This window comes from Paroedura picta, chromosome 12 (assembly GCF_049243985.1).
Source record: "Paroedura picta isolate Pp20150507F chromosome 12, Ppicta_v3.0, whole genome shotgun sequence".
Classification (NCBI taxonomy): Eukaryota; Metazoa; Chordata; class Lepidosauria; order Squamata; family Gekkonidae; genus Paroedura; species Paroedura picta.
Genome location: NC_135380.1, coordinates 11,592,440 through 11,615,088, shown reverse-complemented (window position 1 = coordinate 11,615,088; position 22,649 = coordinate 11,592,440). Strand labels below are relative to the sequence as shown.

At 45.9% G+C, this 22,649-nt stretch overlaps 1 protein-coding gene across 2 annotated transcripts; it reads right to left on the bottom strand.

Annotated features, from left to right (window-relative positions):
- Positions 1-21,969, bottom strand: EI24 (EI24 autophagy associated transmembrane protein). Of its 2 annotated transcripts, none has more exons than XM_077305391.1 (11): positions 21,811-21,969; positions 13,265-13,412; positions 11,714-11,859; positions 11,071-11,131; positions 8,271-8,337; positions 6,314-6,438; positions 5,854-5,973; positions 5,041-5,152; positions 4,216-4,327; positions 3,422-3,496; positions 1-2,338 (listed from the first exon to the last, which is right to left on the bottom strand). In XM_077305391.1, the coding sequence occupies exons 2-11, from the start codon at positions 13,304-13,306 to the stop codon at positions 2,176-2,178; spliced, it is 1,023 nt and encodes a 340-aa protein (XP_077161506.1). In that variant the 5' UTR covers positions 13,307-13,412; positions 21,811-21,969; the 3' UTR covers positions 1-2,175. The 2 variants fall into 2 exon arrangements, with proteins under 2 accessions (XP_077161506.1, XP_077161507.1); XM_077305392.1 differs by lacking the exon at positions 21,811-21,969 and adding an exon at positions 17,293-17,513.
- Between the last annotated feature and the right edge of the window lie 680 nt (positions 21,970-22,649).

Here is a 22,649-nt window from a genome sequence, read left to right as displayed (position 1 = left end):
TTACAGACCGGCCCAGATTTCTTGATATTTTCTCAAAAAATTTCCTTCCAACAAAAAAAAATGTACAAGCTTTACAATATTTGCAATTATAGAAAAATTATTTGCTGACAAATAGACTAAGAATTTAACATGGCAAACCAGTCAGAATTTTAAAAGAAAGTCACAGCTTAGAAGTAAAAACTATTCAATTTGTTCATTAGATATGACTGAAGATAGCATGCACTTACAATAGCGAGTTTGAGTTTAAAGAACGATTAACACCGTTATTAATAGAGGTGCAATTAGTCTAAACATTATCTTGTTACAGGTAATTTTGTGGTGGGATTAGTCTTAAATTAAAGACGGCTACCAGACCCAGCCATGATCTGTAAATATCTGTTAAGGCATAAGTTCCATAGAACTCAAGAACACCAACTTCCAAGCAATTTGTGTGCACCTGTAGCTTTTGGAGATGCAGGTGGTCCTTTAGGTAGAGAGGATACCCCTCATCCCACTATCAGGCATCCAGGCAGTCTGCTTTACAAGAAATATCAGTTCATCTACCAGGACAATTCCCTCACCTTCCACCTTATCCAGCAGGGTTATCTGTTTCTTGATAAGAGTCACAAAAGCACTCTGAGTTGCTTTTTCCCATTTTCATTTAATATTTCAGTGTGAAAATACTAGAGGAGAAAAAAATTACCTGTAGACTGACCTCTGTTCTGCAAAAAACAAAACAAAACCAATGGACTTTTAAAAAATTAATAGTTTCCAGCCCTACAAAAGTCTGACATGCATGAGAAACACTGTCTAAAATCAGGATCCACCTTGCTCCCTTTGTGCATACACAATTACATATGTACACACAGACGGACAGACACACCAAGGTCAACTATCTGCATCTGTCCAGCAAGTAGTGCTGGCTGCAGCTACAACCACACGGGAGCACTTCCGCTTACGCCGTTCGGACTTGGCCAGGGCAACAACTGCGGGGCAGATTTGCGAATCTGAGTCGGAGGCTTTCTAAGCACAACTCGGACAGGCCGTTTTTGCCTACAAAGATGAATCCACCATATCTTGGCATAGCAAGATAATGAAACCTTGTGCATGAACCCTTTAGAAGCCCTTTCATTTCCTCCCCTCCCCCCCCCAACATCATTAAGTGCCTTCATTGTTTCCCCCCCTCCCGTCAATTGCCAACAAGATACATGAAGACACTAATTTTTAGAAGCATACGCTAGTTTCAAGACCAAACATCATATTGCAAATCTTACTACTCCAACCAGAGAGATGACATGCTTCCTGACTTTACCCGTACGCTTTTTCTATTTCCCTTTGAACATTCAAAAGATGCTTTTTCAAAAAGCTCTACAAATGTAGATTTTTTTTTAAATCCCTACATTCTGCTGTTGAGGTTAGGAGTCCGTTTCATCCTTCAGAAGTGCATCATTTTTGCTAACAAAGGTCAGCGGCAGCAGTCCATATCCTCTATGGAGATTCCACCTAACTTTGTCAGTCAACACTGTTGGATATCAAGGAGGGGGGGGGGGGGGGAGGGAGTTCCTCCCAAGTCCTCATAATCTTGTGCCTGCAGTTACATGATCCGCTCTCTTTTCTCATTTTAGCACAACAGCGATTACAAAACCCTGACCTGAGTTATACAATATACAAAGAATTATGACCATCAAGAAACCCAACGTTTGTGGTACAGTTCACTGGAGAGACCCCATCGGCATCACAAAGCTACGACAAAAAATATGCATTACAAAATCCACTCATCCGGGGGAGGGGGGAGGAGATGGCACCGAGGGAACGGCGGGATGGGTGGGTGGAGAGAGAGAGAGAATATACAAAAAAATGTACAGGCACAGGTCCGTGACACGCTACAAAACAAGCAAAGAACCTGACTTTTTAAAAAACTCACAAAGATGTTTAAAAACCCAGAATCTTCTTCAGCTCCCTTTCCTCCCTCCCCTCGAGTGATATTTCTATCCACACGCGCGGTGTGACATAAAACCTGTGCCCAACGGGAGCTTAAGATGACAATGTGTGTGCAGTGGGGGGTAAAAGCACACACACACACACACACACACAAGCCCCCTTGGCAGAACAATTACTGCCCTTCCCTGGATCACAGGCCCATGTATACAGCAGCTGGGAACGGCGCTCTTCCTGCCTCCCCACTTTGGTTAGGGTTCAGTGTGCTAAAGTTGCCTTCTGCCTGGCAGGCGAGGTGTGCAGCGAGGGCATCCGGTCAGCTGACGAAGAGGTGCTGAGGGTGGACTGAAGGTAGACCGTCTTGTGAAAGAGTCTGTTGCTAAGGAAGACCACCAAGGAAAAGAGGCGCAACTGGAAGTGGCTGAAACACAAGAACAGGTGGCCATCAGCTACTATTCAAGGCCCTCTGCACTGAGTCACATGCCTTTCATCCCCACCGTGGCCCAAATTCTGCTCTGCTTAGTCATCCCCAATGAGAACTGTTAGCAGCCTGAAAGTAAGACGTGCCTTTTCAACCTTTTGACCTTGGAGGAGCCCCTGAAATAATTTTCCAGGCTTTGAAGAGCCCCAGAAGTTAGATCAACTGGCCACGCCTCCCTGCCACACCCCTGGAAGTGACATGTCACCAAAAGTGTCTTAACCACCCATGTTAACAGGCAGGCTTGAGGAGGACGGGGGAAAGAATGCACAGGCATTGATGAAACTGCCATCCAGACTCATGGTAACTGTCCAGGATTCCAGATGAAGAGATGCCAGGGATTGAACCTGGGGCCTTCTGTTACGCCACGCAGATGTTCTGCCACCAAACCACAGACCTTGCTTGGTCCCACACCATTCATCTAATACAGTTTTATCCCACCCTTTCGCCAAGGAGCTGAGGGCGGTACATATTGCTCTCCTTTCCTCATTTTAGCTTCACAACCATTTTGCGAGGGAAGTGAGGATAACAACAAGAGAGACTGGGAAGGGCAACAATCAGAGGGAAGGGCTGTGGCTAAGTGGTAAAACCTCGGCTTCGTATGCAGAAGGTCCTAGATTCAATCCCTGGCATCTCCAGTCGAAAGATCTGGCCGTAGGTGATGTGAAAGACCTCCGCCTGAGACCTTGGAAAGCTGCTGCCAGTCTGAGTAGTCAGAATTCATGCCAATGGACCATGACAGCACATGACAGGGCCTAACCCACTACATGGCATCGGTTAACTCTGTTTTCCCAAGTCAAAAAGCAAGCACATTCTAAGAGCCCTTCCAAAAGAGATTTTGTTGACTTAGTCATCAACTCAGAGCACACAGCGTGAGCTAGATCACTACATGGAAGGAAACAGCGAGAAAGACGGCCAGAAGTGAGCTGGCTCCTTGGTGATCCCACCCCCATGCAGCTTGATAAACCCATCTCCCCACCTGCTTCTCAATAATAAACCTGAGGCGGGTGGGGCAGAGGTACGTACTATGCTTTTCCTGGGGTCTTTGCTTCATTGGCGCTGATAATAAACAGAGGAAAAAGAATGGAGAACAGGCAGCCGCTGAAAAGAGAAAGATGTAGTCCATTAGAAGATCCTTGTAGTAGGAGAAGGGTTCCACTGACAGATTCATGCAGTAAAAAAAGTTACAGAATTTGTCCTAGGGAGCTCTCTGTAAGCTTCCACAGTCCAATGAACAGCTAGCTTTACAACAACTTTAGCACAAGCATGTTTACATTTACACATGGTGCCATCAGGCAGAAGAAAGCCAACTGTTCATGGAGATTTAGAATAAAGAGCAACTGCGTTTTGCATACCTTGTTTTCTTGCAGAGTTTTGCTGCAGACACAGCAAAACCCCATCCTGAGAAATACATTCCTTCTCCAAACCCAGATGCTTCACCAACATCAATATTGGGTATATTATTAAAGCTGCTTAACTACCCAAGCAACTCGTTAATTGCGAAGATGGTGAAACTGACAGTTGCAGGCGGAGATATATCACTGACGGGATTGAAAATAGGCAAGTACTCTCTGTTCACAAGTTACAGCGGACACACGTACATGCTGCCTGTACATGCATGCACCCGTTTGCAAGAAACATTCATTCACTTTACAAATGAAATCAGGGACCAGTATTTGGAAAAAAACCCTGAAGGTAACATGAGAGTTAACCCACACACATGCAAAGGAGAATCAAGTGTACCCTGTACACAGATTTCATGTGCATTCGCCATAATGTGAACAGGGCTGGTGTCTCGATCAAGAGCAAAGCAGAAATACCTGATAATGTAAGATGACTGCATTGCAGTGAGAAAAGCCAGTGGTAAACCAAATCCGAAATAATAGGGCCAGTTCCTTTCAATGTTGGATAACCGTTGATGCATTTCAATTCCTGACAAGACAAAAAGCCAACATAAAGCGTTCAATGAAATAAACAAGATATATTTGATCTCACATTCTGAGAAATGTACTCGTAGAAAAATTGTCTGGCCGAAGATCATCCACTGAGATTCACGGCCGAATGGAGATTTGAACCTGGGTCACCCTAGTACGGCATGTTAACCACCACTCCACGATGGTGCTGTCTTGCACAGTTATCGTCCCACAGACATTTAGACCAGGGGTGGGCAAACTGTGGCCCTCCAGATGTCCATGGACTACAATTCCCATGAGCCCCTGCCAGCAAATGCTGACATCTGGAGGGCCACAGTTTGCCCCCCCCCCCAATTTAGACTCACAAAAACACCTGTGAAGCTAAGAATTCATCAACGTCACCCTGTGAGCTTCACAGGCAGGGAGAGACCTGAACCTGTCTTCTCTCAGTTGCACCATTAATATCTAAGCACAAACCACATCGGAGGGGGCAGGTCACGTGGAAACACCCCTACAGCAGTAACTCATCTCTCTGGGAACGTCAAACCTTTCCACGCAATTTACCTACTGCTGAAGCACAGGAATGCGATCTTGTGAAAGCAGAAACCAAACTATACCATGAGTCAGTCTATTCGACATTTCCCGAGGAATTTTTCAGCGATGTGCCCACCTGTCCGATCGTGCCCTGCAATGGTCATCTGGCAACAATGGAAGGGAAGGGAAATTGCTCACCTTTGTTAAACCAGCGGTACTCAAAACAGTACAGCGAATAGAGCAACGACATGTGAAGCAGGCTGACCAGCTGGCCAATGATATCGATGGGAAACAGGCTTACAATCATCCCCTGTGAGGAAGGAGAAGGCAGGGACTTCAGGTTTAATTTTTCCGCCCCTCTCTGCAAACAGAAAATTTCTTCATACCGCAGCAGATGCACAAGAAGAGACAGAGCTGAAGAAGCCTTTAGTTGTCCCCCACTCACCCAGCTCTGCCACAACTGAACCACAGGACTTTCCTAGTCACTATCCTTGCCTGTAACTCAGAGGCTTCTTGAGGCCATCACTTCTGACATACTATAAACCAAGGGTAGTCAAACTGCGGCCCTCCAGATGTCCATGGACTACAATTCCCAGGAGCCCCCTGCCAGCAAATGCTGGCAGGGGGCTCCTGGGAATTGTAGTCCATGGACATCTGGAGGGCCGCAGTTTGACTACCCCTGCTATAAACCCGAGTGGTGAGATTGGCCTCATGCAGCTCCCAGGAGCATGGCTGTGACTTCCACGCAATGAACTATTCCCTAGTTTTGCCCATGTTCATAGGCGCTGATGGACTGTCGTTATTTTGGGCTGAGGAATAACCATCAACTAGAACATATGGACTAGTAGCTTGGGAGGATGAGGCAAGAGGAACGAGAGAGGCTTGACTCATTTCTAGAGTCATCCGGTCATAGTTTTCTCTGGTCAGGACACTCCTGCGATGGGTTGATATCTGTGGGTCCCATCAGATGCTGAGTACGTGTTCCCTCAGGTGGGTCTTCTCTGCTCTTACCTGGATAAGGAAAAGAGCTTGCAGGAGGAGGTTAAACAGCATGTCCGCAATGATTTTACTAACACTGGGGAACGGCTGAGGCTTCCTCCCCGACACCTCGAATGCTAGGTCAGCGATGTCCTGAAACGCAAACAAAACTTCTTAGCCAAGTAAAATTCCTTTTTTTTTAAAAAGTCAGTCATATTTACAGCTGCCCTGAAAGTTAGCACAGCAGTTTTGGCTTTCAAGATTCTGCTATTTCCTTCTTAAAGCTAGAGACCGCTTTCAATGTTCAATGTTTCATGGGGCTGGGGGCTAGAAAAACTTAGAAAAACTGGCTGGTTTGTCTAAGCCCTTAGTGGGATATCCTCCACCCTGAACACATGAAACAAAGTGCTTCATTTAAGCCTCTCAGCTGCTAAGTGGGGCTTTTGTTCCCAACCGTGGGAAAGTGCATCACCTTTTCGGCAAGATCACCTACCTGAAACCAGATGGCATTGACCACTTTGCTGAGCACAAAGAGAGGAAGGACCCAAAGAGCACTGAAGATGGAGGTGAGGATAAACTCCAGCCAAGACCAAACATCACCATGTAATGAAGGGTCGCCTTTCAAACAGAGACAAACCACCCTAATCAATATGGACACAGATTTAGATACGTCTTAGGCAGGGGTAGTCAAACTGCGGCCCTCGAGATGTCCGTGGACTACAATTCCCATGAGCCCGACAGCATTTGCTGGCAGGAGCTCATGGAAATTGTAGTCCACGTAAATCTGGAGGGCTGCAGTTTGACCACCCCTGGTTTTAGGCATTAAAAGTTGCCCCCCTCCCACCCCACCCCCCGCAGCTGAATATCTTCTGGCATCAGTACAATCTGTTAAAGCAGACGGGGTTGTATTTATATCTTTGCTTCCTTAAAAAGCCAAGCTGCAGCCAGCTCGTTTACTAGCTTACAAAAATATCCTAGCAGATGTACTTCCATTTTGTCTAATGCCATGAGAATATGCCTTCCACATTTCTACGAACATGTTTATTTGTAGAGCAGTTCAAAGAGGCCGGTGCAATGTTTTTGAGCAAGATCAGATAAGGATTCTGTTCCATCTAAGCCTGTTTTCTGCCGTCATGTCACAACTGATTTGTGGTGACCTGGTAGGGTTTTCAAGGCCACAGGATGCTTGGGGGCGGTTTGCCATCACCTGCTTCTATGCAGACTATTCCTTGATAGTCTCCCATCCAAATAATGACCAGGGCAAACCCAGAGATCAGGCTAGCCAGGTCAGGACTCTGTCTTTAGTAGGACCCCTGTAGTGCAGCCTTACACAAAGCTCCGCAGGAAATACGCCCCAAGGTACCCACTGGGACTCACTTCCAAGTCTATTTGCCTAGGACTGGACAGAGGGATGGAGAAAGCATTTTGCCACGTAGAGTACAGGTGAAAAGAAGCTTCAACTACAGCTGAAGTAATGCTCTAACCCAGTGGTTCTCAACCTTCCTATTGCCGTGACCCTTTAATACAGTTCCTCCTGTTGTGGTGACCCCAACCACAGAAATTAAACCAAAATTGACCAATGGCGTGAAGATCCATTGTTCAGGATTGTATATAAATTGGTTTTCTTTCTGGGGTTTCTCAGTTCAGTTCTGCCTCTTGTCCCACCATGCTGATCTCGCTCTTTTCCGCTGCTCCAGACAGACGAATGCTCTATCTCGATCTACCCCGCAAGGCTGTTTTGTGGGTGGTCGCTCAACCTCCAAAGGGATCACGACCCCCAGGTTGAGAACCAATGCTCTACTCAAACACTATCCAAACTGCAGGTTTTGGTTCTCAGGAATTCATAGCACTCTGGGGAAATGACAGGGTTTTCCTTAGGGGGTTTTGTTTGTTTATTTTTTGAGCATGTGCAAAAACAAGGGAAATCAAAGCCAGGTATTCTATAGCGTTCAGTTTAGCCAGAAACAAACAGCCATTCCGTTTACGAATGGCTCAGAGGAAAGATTATACACCCGTGTATCAGGCTTGAAATCTTTCTTCCCGTGAGATGCAGATGAAACCACTTATGCTTCAGTACAATCCGCAGACACATTACTAGCAAATAGCATGATTCAGCACAAAGGAACAGACCTTCATACTCTCAGAGGGAAGCGCCAAGAATCTGAGATATCTGAGATATGAAGAACAACTTCAGACATGTTTTCCCCCTTTGAATGGCAGTCCCCATGCTGCACTTCAGGTGCTTCCGAAACCTCCCTCGTTTTCTCGAAAGGTTTGTCACAAAACACAAAGGGGTGCTGATTGAGAAACAGAAGCCCAACACTCCCATGGGTGTGCCACTAATTAGTGGCCCGCATACACACAGTGACTGATGACCGAGACCCAAGGAATTCATGGATTTAAAAAATAGAGTGGCAGCTAAACATTTGATGTCACAGATTTGCACTTACCAATTATGTGTGCTGTTGCTGACTGAAGGGCAGGTATAAAGACACGGTAGAACAAAAGGAGACTAAGCTAGAGGAAGAAGTAAAGAAAGTAGTCACTACACAGACATTACTAAAGCAGTATGACGGTGTAAGCATAGTAATTTGCCTGTTATACTGAGATCTAGGGGAAGATTTGCACATTTGTTTGTAGACAATTTATTCCACCGCTTCTTCCATGCATGGTGTTCTCCACCACACAGAAATGCATGAATGAAGAATCCAATTTTCAGCAAGAGTACAGAGAGATGGTATTGCTATGTGCTTTACAAAAAGGCTGGAAAATCACTAGGTCAGCTGCAGGTGCACGGCCATAACACAAGTAATGAGGTGGGGGGGGGGAGCAAGGAACACTGAAATGCTATAAACACATGCAAACCTATCCTAAATTATGACTCAAAAATGGCTTTTGCAATAACACACCTGAAGCCCAATCTGGTAGAATTGCAATTCCCACTTGGGTAATACCTGAAGATTTGGGGAGAGGGAGGAATCTGGGAATGGCAGAATTTGGGGGCGGGGAGGGACCTCAGCAAAGATGCAATGTAACAGAGTCAACTCTTCAAAGCTATCATTCCCACCAGGAAAACAGATCTCTGTAGTACGAGGATCAGTTGTAATTCCAGGAGATAGAATCACAGAATCCTAGAGCTGGAAAGGCATCTAATCCAACCCCCTGATCAGTGCAAGATCAGCCCAAAGCACCCAGGCCGCACCAGGGCATCGGCAACTCAACTTGGGAGAGTAATTAACTGTTCAGTCTTTGTTTCCATCTCATCTTACTAATGAGAAGCCGCAACTTTGATTTCCCAGTGCAACAGCCACGCAGGTTGTATACCTCATAATGCACTGAATATTGTGTTCACTCCCTCTGTGCTTATGCACATCCACCACTGCTGCAAAGTTTATAGGGCTGAAACATTTGAAGGGGGGGGGGAGAGATTGGGACACACAGCTGGAGGGACGGTCACAGCAAGGAACAGCCTGCAGCACTGGGCTAATGCTCTGTGCTTTGACCCTGTGCAACTACTACATCGAATTTACATCACCCCCACCTTTTAAAACTCTGCTATGCAAATGCAAACATCAGGGCTAGAAAACCTACTTTGTACTTTTAAAATAAAAGCCAGGATGTCTGAACTGGATGTGCAAAGCCCCATAGCGCATAGTGATTTAAATATTTCATACAGGCTTCATGTATTTTGTATTGAAATATTCAACGCAGAACGCCAGAAGCAGAGAGTTTGGAAGCTTTAAGTGCAGCCAAAATACATCATTGAACCTTTCAGGACTTCCACGCTATTTTATCACCTGCCAGGACAGATTTTAAATGGGAAATGAAATTGCTCAATGAATTATCAAGAGAGAAACATCAATTACACCAACCACAGCAAGTGAAAATTCAAAACTAAAGCACTTTCAGCAACAGTCCATCAGAGACCATTTCTGGATTTGGTGTACTGAAGTATTAGGGGTTGATGTTCAGAGATAAGAGGCTTAATCTATTAAGGCAATTGCAAAATGTGGTAGATACTCTAAAGGTTCAATTGCCTTTTGCAGGCTGGGTCAACCGGCTGCTGCTGCTGGCTGCTGTCTATTAGTATTAAAGACTTTGATTTAATTTCCAAGTCAGGGTCTAGAAGGAGCATATATTTATTTCATTTATTGTATTTTTATACTGGCCTTCCCAGGGGCTCAGAGCAGTTTACAATATAAAGAATGCAAAGAATAACGTAATAGATAAAACATAATCACATGCAGTGCAAACAAATGTTATTTTAAAAAATTAAATGAATAAATCAAATTAAAATCCTTTCCTGCAACGTTATCCCTCAGGGATAGGAGCCACTACCTACCTTGGCGCTGGTGGAGGGGGCAAAGGGTTGGAGCACAAGGTGTGGTGGTAAACTGGCTGTGTTATATGTCCATTTATATGCATTTGACATAAATGTCAGATTGACATGAAGGCCAGATTCATTGGTGAATTTATAGGCCTCAACCATAGGTCCAGCAGAGCAGTGGTCCCCAACCTTTATTAGGCTGGGGACCGGCAGGGCATCGGGCCGAGCCCGCGCGGGCCACGCCCACGCTTCTGGCCATGCCCGCGCATCGAGCCGCGCTCGGCCGCGCCCGGAAGCCACACCCGCGGATCGGGCCGCGCCCGCGAGCCACGCCCGCGGGTCGGGCCGCACCCGCGGGCCGCGCGGGCGCGGCCTGCACAGGTGCAGCCCGGCCCCGATTCCTTCTCCCCGCCCTCCCGCAGTAAGTTTTTTACTGCAGGGGGGGGGGCGGGGAGAGGGAGCTGCGGCCCGGCGCCATGGCCTTCGCGGCCCGGCACCGGGCCGCAGCCCGCAGGTTGGGGACCACTGCAGCAGAGCAAATCTGTTTTGCAGGTCCTGCACACAGCTACCTTTCCCCAGGTATAGCAGATAGGATACTGGGCAGTAGTTGGATGGGTCCATTATTCAGCTTTTTTTTTTCAAAAGTGGTCCCACCAGGACTCTGGCTGTTTTCTTTATTATTTTCTTTATTATATTTATATACCGCCTTTCCCTGAGGCTTAGGGGTGGTTCCAATGATATATGATATTCAAATGATATGTTGAACAACTGATTCTTTCAGGCAAGACTAGGAGACTGAGAGTCTAGCTGGTATGTGTCTTCAGTTTGCAATATGATCTAAACAAGCAGTGTAAATAAAGGTGTTTAAGCAACGCATTTGTTTCAAATGATACCCTGATCTTTGTTGGCCACCAAATGCTTACCCAAAACACTCCTCCATTCCATGCACAGCACTGAAATATCCGGCTTACTATCCGGGGTTCACTGGAAGGCAATAAGGGAAAATGGGTGAGCCGACGCAGAACCAAAATGCATGAAAAACCCAATTTCCATGCCAAATGCTGCAGCACTGCTGGAGCTAAATGTGTATTTGCTCCCATCAGATCTCTGGATGGGGACCACAGGGAGCCTCAAATAAGAGTCACAATGCAAAATGATAAATAGTCAGCCTAAATCATATTCCAGGGGAAAAATCCCCAGAGATATTTCATTTATTTACATCCCAAGGAAAGACTTTAGAAGCAGTTCACGTCATTTTATTCGCCTTCCTTCTGTTCCCACAATAACCCTGTGAGGTAGGTTAGGCTGAGGATATGTGACTGGCCCACAATCACCCACCCAGTTTCCATGGCATGTTGGGGATTTGAACCCAGTTTCTAGATCCTCATCCCAGATCCAGATCCACTGGACATGCCAATCAGATTTTCATTTATCCCAAATGTCATTGTCAAAAACCTCCATTGGTGTTACTACAACATCCACTCTGGTTGGGCAGTAACTCTCGTGTTGGTAAATAAAACACGTTTTTACAGCCAACGCCCCAGGTTCCCTCACTCTGATACTCACTTCTCTTGCTTCCTCTCTTCGCTCTGTGCTCTTCTTTGAGCAAGGATGCTGCTGGCTCTTCTTTTCCGTTGCTCTTCCCTTTTCTGCTGGATTCGAGCATCAAGCTTAGAGATTGTGCAAATCCCCCATATGGAATCCTTAATTCCCTGCACACATTTTAAAAAAGAAAAGAAACAAGCACCAGGCCTACATTCAACGTGTCAGAGGAGACTGTGAAACAAAGATGAAGGAGAGCCCTTTCTGTATCTTATCAGGAATTAACAAGTGCATCAGTAACTGACCTGAAGGCACAATGTGATTTAATAGGGCTCGCATAACTGGAATTTGCACCAATAGGGAACCCACACATTATGTTCTTGGCCCAGCAAACTAGGATTTTGAACCCAAAGCTACATTTTACAACTTCACCACTTGTTTTAATTAAGCAGATGTGTGCAACGTGGCTTACGAAGTGTTAGAGTATAATAGTTAGGCTACAACCACAGGAATTGACAAATATGTATACACACCACTATGGGTCTGTCCTCAACAAAGAGAAACCCCTCTCAACTCTCGCTGGCAAGTAAGAAGCCAGACAATCAAGAAAGGAAACTGTGGCCTATGACTAGCATAGCCTCTATGTGGCTGGGTAGACCAGTAGCTTCTATAGACTTATTTATAAGGATGAGGTGCAGTGACAAAAATACTACTTCTATTCATTACTTCTGACAGCAGCGGGCCTTGTATTACTCAAAAAATAGAACGAAGAATCCAGCACAGGCCCAAAAGGGATTCACAATCTGACAGCCTAGACATGATTACTCAGAAGTAAAACCAATTTAATTTGTTGGGACTTGTTCCCGTGTCAGTACGCATGTTATTCTTGTCCCAAGAAAGATAAAGGAGGAAGCAGCCAAAACAAAAGGAGACAGGCGGAGAGGTTTAAAGTATGCTCTAAAGAGATGCTGCTGAAAGGTCCATGACCAATCGCCTGATCTATTACTCTGAAGCACCATGACGAGGTCCCAATCTTGGCTGAGCAGGACCGATGCCAAAAAGGTGATCCCTTGCATAAGCAAACAGATGGAATTCCCATTCATGGGCTAAAAGTGGAGGAAGGGCTCAAAGGAAAACGAAGTTCTCTACTTTAGAACCCAAATGTGCAGGATGCGACCCATACTTGCATTTTGAGAGAGTGGGGAGTAAAGAAGTGACCTGTTCATTTTATGAAAACCAAACAATGGGGGAAAGGGGCATAAAGAACATGTGCTACACAAACAGAGGAAGAGACACACAACTTCTCAGAATGGGACGCTGGGGAGACTTGCACTGGGATCTTCATGTCAATTGTCCCTAATCAAACCTATCCACTGCCTCCAGTAGAGACAATCTGTCCCCCTTTTGCCTTGGCTGCTATAGCAAAGTTTGCCTGATGCTTTTCCAATACCCTCATCCGCAGACTTTAAAACCCAATATGTTATACTGAAAGACCCAGAGCCCTGATTTTAGTCCCCCCCACACATATTCTGGGCCAACCTTTGTTGCAGGGGGTGGGAGTGGCGGAAGACTTACCCTAATGAGATCATTAAGGAAGATCTTGACACTATCTGCCATCTCTACTCCAGCATCGCCTCCGAATCCAAAACTATCAACTACAGGGTGAAGGGAAGAAGTGAATCCCAACCTCTCTCATGGTGAAGAGATGGGAAATTGGCAGAGTCTGAGAGAAGGAAGGGAGGAAAAGGCAGGTTAACATAACAGCAGCAATACTACACATTTGTATACTGACAATACTTTGGGACCCCTTCACTGAAACAAGGGAGGGTAGCCTGGATGGCCAGGATGACTTTAATATCCCCAAACATCTCCCTCTCCCACAGATACACCAAAATGGTGCCAACCATTCGGGTCCTCTAAAACTCTAATTTCCATATTTTCTTTCCACTCCTCTCCTCTAAAAAAATGTGAGTATATTTACCTAAACCTTTTAAAACTTTGCATTCTCCATTCAAACCTCATGAACAGCTATGTGTGAATTATCCATTTTGCATCATTCAGCCTGAATGCAGAATCTGCAGAAGGGTGGGTAGGGGTTGAAAGTTCTGACCTGAGGTCTGAAACTCTTTCATGCACCTTTGTTATGGAACATCTCTCTCTCTCTCTCTCTCTCTCTCTCTCTCTCTCTCTCTCTCAAATTTTGAATCAACCAAATCAAAGCCTTGCACATGTGTCCGTATTCGTACGTAGCACAGCAGTGACTAAACTCAGTTGGGAAACGTCTTTCATGGCAGCGCAAAAGGTGGCAAAGCAATGATGAACCAATTATAAGAAGTGGGGCTAATCAAGGGGGAAAGCTTCTGAAGAGGAAGATGGGGTCTGGGATTATTTAATGTGCACTTGAGACTTCTATGTGAAACAGAACTGACACAATGGTTCAAGACTTGAAACCGTTTGTGTTGAACTGGGACTGCGGAGACCTGCATTCAATTGAAATCACTGGATGACCTTGGGCAGTTTCTCTTCCCCGTCATAACCTATCAGGCAAGACTGTGGTAAGGATCCAAAAGAACAGGGGAGAACCAGGTATGCCACCCAGGTCTCCTTGGAGGGAGGACAAGATAGAAATGTAGCAGGCAGAAAGCAGGTCACTGTTCCCATTGATTCACACCTGTATTCAAAACAGAACTAATGTGATCTCTAGTGACTTGCAAGATCTCAGAAGTTAGGCAGGGTTGGCTTTGGTCAGTAGAAAGGACCCCAACAAGGAATATTAGAGTTGAAACACAGAGGCAGATCATTTCCAAACCATCTCTGAACGCCTCTTGCCTTGAAAAACCCCATGGGATCGTCATAGATAAGTTGTGACTTAATGGCCAAGAATTTTTAAAAATTGATCATTTCAGGCTGCAGGTAGGGCTCACACTATGGAATACGCCCATGAGCCAAATAAAAAGTGTATTTCCTGAACACGGGAAGCTAAATAGCACAAAGCCTAGGGTTTCTCCCCAGTCCACAAGTTTTCTATGTGCAGGGAAGGATTTTTGTCTGGAGAAGTATCGCATCCAATGAGCTTCAACTAGCAGTCCAAACTGGTAGAGCCACGATTCAGATTCATCCTTTCAGCATCAATTAGATTGCAGAAAGGCCAACTCATAATTGCAACAGTGGCCGAGAATGAGGAAGATCACTTCAAGAAGGTCACGGCTGCTGGGGAGTGCCAAGAAAAGGAGGTCATCTACAGGGGGGGAGGAGGAGGGCATAGCAGGGTGCAGAAATGGGTGCAAGCTCTCATTACATAGACTCAACACGATAAGTGCCAGATAGACCTTCATCTCAAGTCCTTGTTGCATATTACCAACCACAGCACAAGTGCTGCTGGACAGCTGCCCCACATCCACGCCAACAAAAGCTCCAGCTACTGAACATTTATCTGGAGCTGAATAAACATGAACAGCAAATAACTTGCCTCTTGGTTCTAGCCTCATCAGACCAACCCCTCCTTCCACTCCTTGGTGTGTCTCGAAATTTAATTTTTGAAAGCCTAGGGACAGGGCTTGTGTCTTATTTTCATTGATGAACACCATCTGCAAGCAACATCATCAGCTGGATTGGGAGACACCTTTTGTTGTAAAGCTAGATAACAAGAGTTTTGTGCACAGCAAAGCCAAGAAAAGTGATGGGTCTGACCATGTTCTCCATGGCATAAAAGAAGAAGTTGGGCATGAGCTTGGAAAGATGCAAGTCTCAGCCAAAGAGACATGAGAAAAAGAGTTGGTTCTTACATGCTGCATTTTTCTACCTGAAGGAGCCTCAAAGTGGCTTACAATCCCCTTCCCTCTCCCCCTGTGAGGTAGGGGAGGCCGAGAGAGCCCTGATATCACTGCTTGGTCAGAGCAGCTTTATCAGTGCTACGGCAAGCCCAAGGTCACCCAGGTGGCTGCATGTGGGGGAGTGCAGAAATGAACCTGGCTCAGTCCGCACTCCTAACAACTACACCAAGCTGGTTCTTCCGGAAGGGGCTGAAGCAAAGTAGCAAGCCCATATCATTCAGGTAAGAAATTTCAAATTCAGCCTACAGCATCTCCAGATTAAAAGAACTTCAGGGAGTAACTGTTAGGGAAAGTATTCCTTTGCCTGAGACCCTACAGAACCCTGCCAGTCCAATATCACAGAGCTTGGCAGATCAACGGTATGGCTCAGTCTAAAGCAACTTTCCATTTTCATCAGAAGCAACATGGTCTATAATATAAATACTTTGTGGTGCTATCACAGCGACCACAAATGTTCACTAGGGAGATCACCACTTGTAATACAAATGCTATACGGCAATAATATCAACACACAAATGAAATAACAGAGGATATTTGTATAGAAGAAGAGAGAGAAGAGCTATTTTTTTAGTACCCCGCATTTCACTACCCGAAGGAGCCCCAAAGCAGCTTACAAACACCTGTCCTTTTTCTCTCCCCACAACCGACCGTCTGTGAGGCAGATGGAACTGAGAGTTCTGAGAGAACTGCACTGCAAGAACAGCCCCAAGAGAACAGTGACTAGCCCAAGGACACCCAGCTGGCTGCACATGGAGGAATGGGGGAACCAAATCCGGTTCAGCGGATTAGACGCTGCCTCTCTTAACCACGACACCACGTTGATATATATTCATTACATTTCACATTATATTAGGGGAAACACCATAGGAACACAAAGCTGCCTTATAACAGCAAGACAGAGGATATTTATATATTACGTTGATATACATTCATTGCATTTCGCAGGCTTCCTCGGGACGTGGTGGGTTCTCCATCTTTGGAGATTTTTAAACAGAGGCTTGGAGAGCCATCTGACTGAGAGGCTGATTCTGTGAAGGCTCAAGGGGGTGGCAGGTGACAGTGGATGAGCGAGAGGGTTGGGAGTGTCCTGCATAGTGCAGGGGGTTGGACTAGATGACCCAGGAGGTCCTTTCCAGCTCTAGGATTCTATGTTCATATAAGAACAGACAAATTAAACCCAAACTGACCAATGGCATGATTGCCTTATAACAGCAAGACAGGGGATATTTATATATTACGTTGATATACGTTCGCTGCATTTCACACGTTCGCTAGGAGAAACGCCACATAAACACACAAAGCTGCCTTACAACAGCATAAGAGGATATTTATACATTGCGCCGATACATGTTCACTAGAGGACAGCCTGCCGGACCAGACCCGTGTAGTCTATCCTGACCCAACTGCAATGAACTACAACTACTGTCTATTATGTGGCTCTAGGGGCAGCTTCATATTCTCTGAAAGAGCAACAGCAGTCGAACCAGGATTTATCCCGCAGTGTCTCTACAGCAGGGGTGGCTCTCCAGGGGCCCATGGACTACAATGACCATGAGCCCCTGCTAGCAGGGGCTCATGGTCATTGTAGTCCATGGGCCCCTGGAGAGCCACCCCTGCTCTTCAGACAGTGCTATTCTATACTAAGCCTAGTTTACATTTGGGGAGGGGGGAGGCAGAGTGTCCCCAGGGCCAATTCCTGCATGGGGGTGTAAGGAAGGGCAAAAGCAGCTTGCAATTAGGGAAGAGGGCAGCGTGGATTGCAATACTTGCCGGCCCGGGGCCTTCGGAGTCCGTGGCGGCGGCGGTGGCGGGGCTGAACCCAGGCGGCGACAGACGCGGGACGACGTCGGGCCACTCCGGCCACCAGGAAGCTCAAGCGATTTTCGGGCGAAGGCAGCGACGGCGAAACACCGGCCAGGAGCCACTGCGCACGCGCGCCAGACGGCTCTGCCTCCCTCCGGCATGCCCGGAGCCAGACGGCGGGGAGGGGGGGGGGAGAAGAAGGAGGCGGAAGACGCATGCGCCGTCTCGCGCGAGCCCGCCGGAACCGAGCAAGCGCAATGAGGAACCAGAAAAGGGCCGGGCTCTTTGGAGCATTCCCCTCCCTGGAGAGGAGGGCGGAGGGAGATCCAGGGTTGCTATGGAGACGCGTGCCTTTGGCCCAGGCCTGGAGATTATCCCGTTCAGAAATGTGCATAAAGTCATTTAACATTTCACTCCTCTCGCGGGGAAAAGAATAAAGGCCACTGCTACATTTAGGCAAATCAGATATCAGAATTGAAAGATAAGAGAGCGATCCGGGATCAAGACAGCTCAAATGGGAGACTTGGGAGCAAATATTTATTTATTTATTTATTTATTAGATTTATATCCCGCCACTCCCCTAAGGCTCGTACTAATGGCACATTCATCCGTAAGGCTGCCATGAGTGAACGGCAGCAAACGGTACGGGAAAAGCGTTCGTTCCCACTAGAAAGGACACACAGGTGAACAAAAGTCTCCAGGTATTTCCCAGCCCAGAGCTGGCAACCCATGAAGCTGCCTTATGCTGAATTAAACTATTCTCAAACTGGCAGCAGTTCTCCCGGGTTTCAGGGAGAGAAGGACTGTCTCATCCCCCATCTGTCCAAAGCATTAAGGTTCATAAGGTATGGCAAAACAGGAAAATCTCCGTTTTGCTTCCCTGTGCAATGAACAGAATGATTGGATAGGTTATGGGGATCAATAAGGAAAAGGAGAGTTACACATATATCAGCTTTTACAATACTGTAACAATGCCAGAAAACTATTTCGTCACACTATAATTGACAAATGATAGCTGCTCAGTAGCCAAAACGTTCTTGCGACACTTAACGAGAACCCAACTTCCTAGCAGATCACAAGCATCCTAGCATTACGTCACAACCTTTCAAGAGGTCATGGCTGTCTTGTAAACAGGAAGTATCTTGAGATCATCATCTAATTATAATACAAATGGCCAATCACTGAATTGCTGGTTTATTCAATGGATGATAAAGGCAATATCACCAAACCTTTCTCCATAGCAAAAAAGCTACTTACTATGTAACTAACATCTTGCATCCAACAATGTGGGCTCTAGTCAATGAAAGCTTATTTATTCCACAATACATCTGTTAGTCTCAGCGTTTCTGCACTTGGACTTTCACTGCCCTGGTTCCCATGCAGAGCACAAAGCCAGGGTGGACAAGGTGCATCAGGCCAAATGCTCCCCCGTGTGGAAGCAAGAAAAGGCAGGGCAATGTTCCCCAGCTCAAACTCTAGCCTGCATCCCAGCACAAAGCCTCTAATGCAGAAATGGTCTTATAGTCCTCCTTTTGCTGCAGCATAGCTAATGCTTAAGAGCCTCTTGTGGCTCAGAGTGGTAAGGCAGCAGTCATGCAGTCTGAAAGCTCTGCCCATGAGGCTGGGAGTTCGATCCCAGCAGCTGGCTCAGGGTTGACTCAGCCTTCCATCCTTCTGAGGTCGGTAAAATGAGTACCCAGCTTGCTGCTGGGGGGTAAACGGTAATGACTGGGGAAGGCACTGGCAAACCACCCCGTATTGAGTCTGCCATGAAAACGCTAGCGGGCGTCACTCCAAGGGACAGACATGACTTGGTGCTTGCACAGGGGATACCTTTACCTTTAGCTACTGCTTGTTTCAACACAACAATCTAATTGAAATCCTAGCCACAACTATTAATGACTAATCCCCACCTCCCTGAATATAATGAGGTGGAACTGACTTCTGAGAAAAACAGTTGCTCCTAACAATGCGGCAGACGCAGCAAATCTATGCTCTAAAAAATAACCTCTGCAGGAAAATTAGGCAGTAGCAAGGATTGTAAAATAAAATCTTTAAAATTGCACTCTATGGTGCCGTTCTGCAGCAAGCACTGCTCTTTAGAGGCCATGCAGATGGAAAATCCAGCATCAATTTATAGCAGTAGACTTCATTGTTTTCAATGAAGTTTTAGTCTTAAAACGTTATGATTTTTCAGGATTCATGGAGGAAAGAACTATCACAGCCTATCAACCACGGTGGCTAAATGCTCAGAGGCAAAGTGCGTCTACTAGGGTTGCCAGCTCTGGGTTGGAAAGTTTCTAGAGATTTGAGGAGGTCAGTGTTTGGAAGAAGAGGGACCTCAGTTGGGTATAACAGCATACAGTCCCCCTTCCAAAGCATCAATTTTCTCCAAGGGAATTGATCTGTGTAGTCTGGAAATTGTTTGTTTCTAGATCTCCAGGCTCCCCCTGAATGTTGGCAACCCTAGATTTCAAGTCCAGTAGCTGGAGAGCAGCAGCAAAAGGAGGACTGTCGCCTTCATGCCCTGTTTATGAATTTGCTAGGGAAACACAGTTGGTCATGTGCAACGGACTAGAAGGGCCATTGATCTGGGCTCATCTTATGAAGTCATAGCATACTGTAGAAGCAACTGAAAGAAGGAGCATGGGGTTATTCACTGACATTGCCTGAACTTTCAGAAACCCAATTGTGACAATATGTTTGAAGCAAGCAGCATTGTTTCATTCCGTGTCTGACATTAAGCCCTAGTTTCAATTATATGCAATCAAGTTTAAAAGGTTGCTACTTGCCTCTGGACAAAAAAAATGACCTCTTATTTGATCACAGAAAGAAAAGAAGAGCAATAGGAATTTCTCTTTCTTAAACCAAAGTTGATGATTTCATTTCTTTAATCTCTTTTTCAGTGATACTGTAGATAAACCACAGGCACAACAGTTTATAAAGCTGTACCTGTCATATTGAATCCTTCACTTCCTGCAGGTAGTGAGTTTATACACTCTTGGCAGGGAATAAAACCCAATTAATAAAAGTGGCACGAGCTTTTTAGTAAAAGGTTTCCACTTTGAATTATCAGAAGTTCAATGGACTGTGCTCATATTCTACATCAACACCCTGCTATATCTCAAACAGCCATCCTGTCTTTCTTTGTAAAGGCAGTGACCAGTAAATCAATAGATACACTCCTCTGGCCTTTTGCATCCTAATTTCTAATCCTTGAGAGACAAAGATGAATTAAGTGTTGCATCGCTCAAAGTAACTTTTATTTAAATACTAGGTCATAACATTTTAGGCACAGTGCGAAATTAATTGTTTAAAAAAACAGCCCTTTTTGACAGTACAAAGTTTGAGGTTTGAACCAATCATTATTAATGCACAATACATTGGCATGCTTTATTTTTCAAAGAATTAATAATGTTTATCTTTATCCACCCATTGAAAGTGAAAGAATGTCGATGGAGTTACCATTATCTTTTTGCCCATGGTGGGAATTTTAGGCAGCTTGACTGAGAAAATGGAACAAATCCCTAGCCATACTGTATTGTTATCTGATGAAGGGAACTTTGACCCTCCAGCTTGGTGTAGTGGTTAGGAGTGCAGACTTCTAATCTGGCATGCCAGGTTCGATTCTGCGCTCCCCCACATGCAACCAGGGGGGTGACCTTGGGCTCGCCACAGCACTAATAAAGCTGTTCTGACCGAGCAGGAATATCAAGGCTCTCTCAGCCTCACCTCCGTCACAGGGTGTCTGTTGTGGGGAGAAGAAACGGAAGGCGATTGTAGGCCGCTTTGAGATTCCTGGCAGAGAAAAGTGGCATATAAGAACCAACTCTTCTTCTTTTTCTTCTTCTATGCAAAAAAGTCTTGTTGGTCTTCAAAGTGCTGCTAGATTCAAATCCAGGGCTTTTGCTGCAGACTAACACCAGTGAAAAATCTTAGATTCAAGCGGGTAGCCGAGTTGGTCTGAAGTAGCACAAAAACAATTGAGTCCAATGCTCTAGAAAGCTCACACCTTGAATAAATCTTTGTTGGTCTTAAAGGTGCAACTGGACTTAAATTTTCTTGAGCAAAAATCTTGTTGGTCTTCAGGGTGCTACTAGATTCTAGGCTTTGGCTGCAAACGTTCTGACTGCCTTGTAGTTAATATGAACTTGAAAGATGGGACAAAATTATTGGGGGGGGGGAGTGTTTTTCTGACGTTTTCCCTATCTGACACTGCATAACCTTTTTTAAATTCCCCTCCACATTTTTTAAAAGCCCTGACATTTTCCCACCACGAAAAGACAACACGAGAGCACCCACGGATTGAAGGTGCACAATCAACACACACACACACACAGGAGGTGCGCTGATTCTCCAAACACAACCCCTTTCTCCTCCACGCATTGGTGCAAAACTCTCAGAGCGACGCGCCCATCTGTTCCCCACTCAACCCCAGTCTCCTTCCTTTGTCTCCAGCCCCTCTTGCTCCAGAGTGGGGCTTACCTGGGGGGTCTCTCCAGACAGCCCTCATCCAGGTGCCCCCAAACCTGTCAATCGGGCATGCAGGCACGAGCCCTCTTCGCCTCCCGAATCCGTCCTATGCAAACAGCTCCCCCATCCCAGGCCTTCGTACACAGCCAGCGCCCCCTGGGAAATGTAGTTCCGAGCCCGAGCCTGGCTTTGCAGAAGAGCGAGCGCCTGCGCAGAGCAGTCTGGGAGTTGTAGTTCGGCTGGGTGCTCCTGCCGATGGAAAAGGCTCGCCGAGGTCACCTGTCACCTGTCGGAATGAGCGACCCGCGCCTGTAAGAGCGCATCGCGGGGTCGTGGGCTCTGGGCGGAGGACATCTGCAGGTCTTTGTCTGTCCCAGAGCAGAAGTTCACCGCCGCCGTGAAAGTGTGGGGAAGATCCTTGAGTTAAGCAATTCGATGGTGCAAGAGGGGACCAGTAGGAACTGGTTCCATTTGCTCAGGAATAGTTTTTTTGTTTGTTGCTGAATATAAAGTGGAAATTGATCAGTGCAACTCGCAGGATAACATTAAATGTTAAGATTTCCCCGCTACATCGAGTCACACAATTCTCCGAAATTAGTTTATATGAGCTAATTTTTTTTAATGCCCATTCCCTTCTATTTTCTAATCCTTTTTCAAGAAGGAATACTTTTTAAATGCTTTGTAATGTGGCAGATTCTGTTTTGTACAGTACAGTTCTGTTCTGTAGAAATGACAAGGAGGATCTAAGGAAGAGGTACCTCAGCAGAGTATAAGTCATCCAAGTAAAATCTAAGTAAATAAATAAATAAATAATATTGCTATGCAGCCCACCCTTTCCCTTTCTTGGGAGA